The 7955-nt window shown below is 34.2% G+C and overlaps 1 protein-coding gene across 1 annotated transcript; it reads left to right on the forward strand.

The window, feature by feature from the left end:
- The first annotated feature begins 2596 nt into the window (after positions 1-2596).
- On the forward strand, positions 2597-3255 carry LOC113720790 (uncharacterized). The gene is made up of 2 exons (XM_072071272.1): positions 2597-2601; positions 2712-3255. The coding sequence occupies exons 1-2, from the start codon at positions 2597-2599 to the stop codon at positions 3253-3255; spliced, it is 549 nt and encodes a 182-aa protein (XP_071927373.1).
- Positions 3256-7955: the final 4700 nt, after the last annotated feature.

Below are 7955 nucleotides of genomic sequence, written 5' to 3' on the forward strand. Positions count from 1 at the left end.
AAATATCAAAAGAATTTTGAAAAAAAATAGAATATGGTCATCAAAAGTATGGAAATTTATTAATAAAGTTTAAATTTAGATAAATTCATATTCAAAGGAATTGGTAACTATTCAATAATTATAAAAAATGGTGGGATGTGTGTCAACTTATTATAAAATCCCAAATAAACCGGTAATACAAAAGGTAAAATACAGAAAACCTCCTCGTGGTTTCGCCAAAAATCAATCGGACACCTTATGATTTTGAAATGTCCATATAATCCTCTTAAACTTTAAACAATATGGAATTTCACTTGTAACCTATATGTGACCTACAAGTGATGTATTATTATTATTATTATTATTATTTAATTTTTTTCTTTTTATATTTGGTGCTTAAATTCCTTTGCCTAAACTATCTTGGATGCTTTTACAAATTTTAAAATTTTTGAGATACTTATAAAATTTTTAGAAAGTATTCATCCCCCATCTTCTTTTTTCCTCCCCCCTCCTCCACCAGCTGCCACCATTACCCACCACCACCGTCTTCTCATATCTCTCTCTCTCTCTCCACTTCCCTTTCCCTCCTCCTCTTTCCCTTTCCCTCCCTCGTCCTCTCTCCTCTTCTCTCCACTACAAGAAATTTGGCCTTTTGTGACAACATTCTCTGTGACAACAGAGAAACTTGTCACAATTGAAAACTTTAGTGACGAGTTTTAATGTCGTCATAGTTGATCGTGGGTTCACCCGTCAACAGTGACAACATGGGATAAGTCGTCACAATATGGATGGCGCGCAACTAGCCAGTGTGGCGGGAGATCACCATTGTGACGACTGGAAAATAGGTTGTCATTGAAATTGGTCCTACAGTGATAACTTAAAATATCGTCACAATATAGTTGTCAGTTCTAAATTAGTGACAACAACTAGTCGTCACTGTCCAAAGTGTTTATTCCCAACTTACTTTCACTAATTCTACTATGTCACCCTAATTTTTTCAATATGGCATATATGTTGTAAATAAATTTTATTAATTCTACTATGACACCCTAATTTTTACATTTTAACCCCACATACCACTTTAATTTTTTCAATATGGCCCATATGTTGTAAATAAATTTTATTAATTCTACTATATGACACCCTAACTATTACATTTTAGCCCCATATGCCACCCTAATTTTTTCTATATGGCCCATATGCTGTAAATAAATTTAATTAATTATGTTATGACAACCGAACTTTTATATTTTAGCCCCGTATGTGGTAAACTAATCTCATTAACTCTACCATGACACCTTATCTTTTGCAATTTAGCCTCGTACGTGATAAACCAATTTTATTAATTCTATTATGGCACCCTATGCTTTACACTTTATTTTGTGTTTATCATTGGCAAAATAAGGAAGGTATTGTAAAAAAAATGTATACCTATTTTTTAATTATTCCAAATTTAGCTAATACCTTGTTATAAAGTTAAAAAATATCATGAATTCATTATTTAGTTCTCTTGACAACATATGGAAAATTACTGATTAACATAGTGTGAAAATAATGGCAAAGAATAATAAAATTTAATATGAAATTAAGTAAAAATCTTGACAATTGCATGACTGGCGTTTGTTATGTATTACAATTTACAATAATCAAATTTTTTATGGTGTATGAATCAGTACTTGTATCAAATAGATTTAGTGTTTCATGCATGTATTAGTAAACCATTTTGGTTATTTGATCAACTAAACAGATTGTTTGGTCTTGTCAAACCACAATTCGTGCATAATTGATAAAATTATTAAATTGATACCAAAAATATTTACATTAAAAGGTCTTTTTTTGAATCATAAATATATTTTTAATAAGCCTTTTAGTTTTTGAACATTATTTTTTGTAGAGATCCTAAAAAACCTATGTTAGAAAAAAAAGAAAAAAATCAAAAAATACTAAATTTTCATATTCCAAAGTTTTAATATAACTTGTGAAATGAAAAAGCTCAACATAATAAACAATGTTAATTACACAAAGATTGGGAAAAGAAAAAGAGATAGAAGGCGTTACTTTTATTAAAAAAGGTTCAACAATTTAGAGACAAGGCGTATTTTTTAGTGTGCAATAGTGGAAGCGGGAAGCTGAAAATTGAAAGAGTAGAGGCGGGGTTCTAAAAGAAGCAGAAACGACGTCATTTAAAGTTGATTTGGAAGAAAAACACTCAACACTTGGCCAAATTTCAGACAAAACTCATTTCCCTCTTTCTTTGCCTTCGGACACCATCTTCCCAACTCCCTTTTCCCTCTCCAAAAGCCGCTTCCTCTAAAGCCCTTTTCCACACTGCTTCCTTCTCCTCCTCCTTACTATCATCATCATCATCATCGCCCAATTCCAACTCCTGCAGTTTCGTTTATTAACCCCCAAAATCACCACTCCATTATTTTCTCAAACGCCCACATTCCCCACCACCCCTCAACAACCCCATTTGGCTTTTCCCATTCCCTCAATTCTTCACTGTTTCTCCTCAACTCATTCTTCTCCACCTCAACCTTCTTCCGCATTTTCTCTGACCAAAAAGCTAAATCTTTCCACTGGAATTACGCTCTTGATGGAATTCACCCTAGAGAAAATGGGGTCATCGGGGATAAAGGGCCAATCTTTGCTGCAGTTTTGTTGGGATGGCTTGGGTCGAATCCGAAGCATCTGAGGAGGTATGGTTCCATTCTTGAGAATTTGCAAAGTAGGCCAGATTTATTGGAGAAAATCAAGGGAATTATTGTTGATTCAGGAGGTGACGCTAATATAGATCCCAAGGTCTGGGCTGCTGGATTTACTGCAGCCCTGCTAAAGAAATACAATTCATCATCTTATCCATCAGTTGTAGCTGTAGGAAGAAATCAATTGGAAAGTGGAGTTGATACCTCAAAGTTGCGAGAAAAGGAGCCCCTGTCCGTTAAAACCTTACTTTTGTCAGCATTTGAGAAGCTCTTCTCTTATCTCCTAAACTTGAACGACGTCAAACAGCAGTTGACAAAGATAATCTCTGTCCTTTCAAAAAACCGGCCTTCTTGCCCACATCTTTATCTGTATAGTACAGCTAATAAGGTCATTCCATTCTCATCAGTTGAGTCATTTGTTGAAGAACAGAAGAGAAGTGGGAAAAATGTGTGGGCATTCAACTTTGGTGCATCACCTCATGTTGACCATTATCGGACTTTTCCCAGTGTATATACATCAGAGCTTGAGAGGTTTTTGAACGAGTGTCTGGTCATAGTGAAGAAGTTATAAAAGTTTTGCAATTTTAGATGATTTAGGTTGAAATGCTGCACAAGTTATTGTTTGCCCTGTGCAGCTGAATTCAGTTTCAAGCAATGGAGATTCCTAACAAGAGGTAATTTTGGCCTAATGTTACTCAAAACTGCAAACTCTTGTTTATGAATATTTCCATTGAGATATGGTATTTCATTTTTGTCCAATGGTAGCTGTTGGTACTCTTGGTTCTGTAATTTAGCAATGAGGCACGTATCATTCTCAATAAACTTTCCCATCATCTTTGTTAAAAAAAAAAAAAAGAGCTACCCAAGCTGATAGGGCAGCTTTAGTAGAGTAGTAGATAGCAAATATCCCTAAATTGAGCCAGTACCATGAATTTTGGGGAAAAGCCAGAATTTGAAGACTGAATCAGAAGGAAAACAAGACCTAAGGTTGTCACGGCATAATTTGAGGTAAATGATCTCAATATTTTCCATTTATTTTCGAACATTTCTGTCTAATGGCTGTTTGTTAATGTGTCTTCTGCCCATTATGTGTAGGCTTATCACAGTCTGTGCTTGGATTTGAGTTTAGTGTTGGGTGCTGTAAATATCTGTTGATTGTGTAATGAAGGGATTTTCTGAAGAGTTTTTATTCTGTAATTTTAGATTTGATATTGGTTGGTTCCTGTTTAAAAGGAAAATGAAGAACCCGTTTCTTGACTCGATATTTCTATTCCTATAATGAGTTGGACAACAGTAGATTGAGGCCAATTTTTCTGTTGAACATTTGAACCGACTGATTTAATTCAAGGACTTCTTCCCCATTGCCCCCACTATAATGGTGGGTAGTGATAAGAGAAAGAGTTTTTCATAAGAGGACGTATGCAATAGACGTTTCTGATGATCATTACAGTTTATGTCTTCGGAAATAGGCAAAGGATGCAGTATATTTATCCAAAATAGTGAATTTATCCAAAAAACAGAATGAATTTGTTTGATCAGGCACATGTGTACTATGAAACTTCAAACGATTGTGTAGCCTTTCTTGCTAACTATGATAGGAAAGTAGATGCCAACGTCACATTCAAGGGGAATTCATATTTCCTTCCTGCTTGGTCTGTGAGCATTCTTGCAGACTGCAAAAATGTTGTTTTCAACACAGCAAAGGTAACTTGTAGAACACTTGCATTAAGTTAGTTATATGCAGGATAGACACAGCGAAGGGCCAAGTTTTAAATCACAGCCCCGCTTAAGTTTAGAAATTTTTGCAACTCTTTCAAGATTTACTTATTTTGAATAGAGATTGTCCTAGTGCTGTATCTTCTTCTCGTCCACTCTGCCAAAGAGAGAAAATCTGTTTAGCTATGATGACGGCCTGCTTGTGAATGAATGGAGCTTCTTTTTCAGTTTTAGAATTTCTTGTCAACAACTACTGCTGACTATTCTGCCAAGCAAACAGAGTTCTCTAGTTGGTTTTGATGTGCTTTATATAGGATTGCACTTAACCTGTAAAGAGTCCATATATTGTTCTACTAATTTAGATAAAAGCATTTAATGCCAAAGATAAAGTAAAAACATGGTACTGACAGAAGCTTTATGGTACTGAATCATTAATGAGGTTATTGTTCTTTAACAAGTCAACCACAAGAATATAGTTAAACTACTGGGTTATTGCTTAGAGACAGAAGTTCCTCTATTGGTCTATGAATTTATCCCTAATGGCACCCTCTCCAACCTCATTCATAATTAGATAGATGATTCATTCTCCTTCACTTGGAACTTCAGACTAAGAATAGCAAGTGAAGTAGCAGGAGCATTGGCATATTTACACTTGGCAGCCGCAATTCCCATCTATCATAGAGACATCGAGTCCAACAATATACATTTGGATGGGAAGCACATAGCCAAAGTGTCAGATTTTGGAACTTCAAGGTCCATTGAAGCTGATAAAACTCATGCAACTACACTTGTTAGAGGTACTTTTGGCTACTTGGTGATAGCACTAGGTTGGCTCCAGCTGCCTTTCCACTATTATGGGATACAATTTAACTTCGAAACCAAAAAATGTAATGGAGTTTTTGTTTTGACATCTGTTATATTAGTCTTGTTACCCTCATTCTCTCTCCTCTTTCTTTTTCTTTTTCTTTTTCTTATAATTTATATTGTAAAAGCAAAATGGATTAACGGCCCACTCATAAGCTTAGTTGAGCACAGTATATACGACAATGTCTCATCAAGAAGAAAGAATCTTATGAAAATGAAATAACATTTTGGAAATGGACAAGATTCTTAAATTTGTTAGTCATAGCACATTTTTTATTTTTCCTTTTTAAGAACCATGAATGCTATTACTGCTCTACTCAATCTATAAGTATAATTAATACTTTCATGTTCATACTTCATATGCCATTCAAGAATTGAATAGGATTCTCAAACTAAATAATAGACTTGTATATTTCCTTGTTTTCTGCTTCTTTTTTCTTGTCATGTCTTCATAACAGCACTTAACTGGAATTGTAAAGAGGCTAGCTAAAGCCTAAAAGGTCAGCAATGGGAGAAATTTTTATCCAGATAAGAGTTTTGCTCAAACTCAATATTCTATTAAGGACAATATGGAACTCTATTGATCTAAACAACTACCACAGTTCACTAATTCGATGAGTTTCTGTCATTATGAAACTGAAGTATACATAAAGGTGGAGAAAATGAAGACGATGGCACGAATATCTTTGTGACAGAACTTATCATGACATAAACTTGACCTGTATAAACCTCAAGTAAAAATTTTCTCTTTACCCATTTTTTCCTCACTCAGTCCTACCACTCCTAGTTAAAAATCTGTCAGTACCATGTTTTTCAATCCATTTTCCTCACTAAATCTTAGAATCTATATGCATGTAGTTTATTCTTTTTCTCAACTTTCTGTGCAACTGATTTTGTTCCTGATGGTAACATATCTAATCCCATTAAATGGGTTGTTACACTTGGTGCATTATGTTTGGTGTTCTATTTTCTGTATATTTGTTCACTAATCAGCTTTTTCATTGGAGCCTCAATTGAAAAATGGTTCTCAGCTTTTTCATTGCCTTTTTTGCAGCTGCTTTACACTGGACTCAAGAGACAATTAGGCCTGTTTTTACCTCTGTTCTTCTAATTTTTCATTACTTGTCAGGTAACTTCTTTAAACTATGTTTTAATAGATTGTTTTTGACTTATTAGTCTCTCTTTTAAAGGATGCAACTGCAACAACACTAACAGATTTGCAGTTGCTGCCACTTAACAGTTCCATTCCTTGTTCCTTCAAAATGAAATTCATGGATGATTGTCTAAGCTAGCAAAAGTGTATGTTTAATATATAATCTGGAAAAAACACAGAGAAGTAGAGATTTTCCTATTTTACCCCTTGCCTACTTATGCACATTAGGAATTGCACTTATATCTTTATAGATTCACCTCAAGAAATCTATTGTTTCATAACTAGCTTATCTATGCTTATTTCTGGTTGTAATGTGTAGATAAAAATTTGTGACTTATGTTCTGGATTTGTAACTCTAGGACATGGACAAAAATTGGATGAAACTTGATAATAGAAAGGACGAGTCTTATAAACTTGGGGTGGCTGCTTTCTTAAAATTCACATATTCTTTTATTTTGGCTGAAACTCTTTTTTTGACTGATTTTTTTACTTATTAAGTTCACAATAGTTGGATATGCTGAAACTCTAAAGAAAAGTTTATTTTCAATGCAGTCTAGCTTCATATTGATCGTGAGAAGACTGTTGGATATGCTGCTAGAGATGATTGAAATATGACATTGGTGCTATAGTCTATGTTTTAGTTTAGAAATCTAGTACTCTTATCTTTTGGGAAGGATATGTATTGGCCATTACTACTTGAATTGATTATGTGGGATTTAGGACCCAACATTTGTGGTTCACTTTTGTTTTGATTAATTTATAGATGTGTTATGGCCAAATATATGAATTTGCGGCATATATTCTACGTTGATTTTGCCTTTTGTCAAATTAAATGTTATGGTTGATTTTGCCTTTTGTCAAATTGAATGTTCTACTATAATTGTTGAAAATGCCATGGCAATACTATATTTGTAATGGCCAATTTCAACTCTTTAAGACAAACTCAGTGATAACCTTCAAAGTTGTCACTATCATGCAAATTTAATTTTTTACTATAATTGTCGGAAATGCCGTGACAATGCTATATTTGTAATGAACAATTGCAGATCTTCCAAACAAAGTTGTAAGTTCACTAAGTGACGACTATTCTTGTCACTGAATACTAGGAATGATAGTGACAAGTTCAAGTCGTCACTGTAGAGTTCAAATTTGTGACGACTTTTGCTACCTTTTATGACAAAAAAATATGTGAAACAGTGACAAGAAAATTCGTCACAGAATGACAACCGTTAGTGACGACTTAGTTCTCGTCATTAAATAATAAGATTCAGTGATGACTTTAAAAGAGTTGTCACACGTACCTATTTGTGACATAGAATTAGTGACAACCATGTGACAATGGAAAAAGTCATCACTATATTCATATAATGACGACTTTTTGATTTTTAGTGATGACTTTTTATTGTCACAAAAGGCCAAATTTCTTGTAGTGCTCCTTTGTTCCCATGCCTCCCTCTCATTTCCCTTCCTTCTAGTGACCTTATCTAATCACACGGAGAAGATCTGGTTACGAACAGAGATTTAGTTGCAGCCAAATC

The sequence above is a fragment of the Coffea arabica genome, chromosome 1e (genome assembly GCF_036785885.1).
Source record: "Coffea arabica cultivar ET-39 chromosome 1e, Coffea Arabica ET-39 HiFi, whole genome shotgun sequence".
Taxonomy (NCBI): Eukaryota; Viridiplantae; Streptophyta; class Magnoliopsida; order Gentianales; family Rubiaceae; genus Coffea; species Coffea arabica.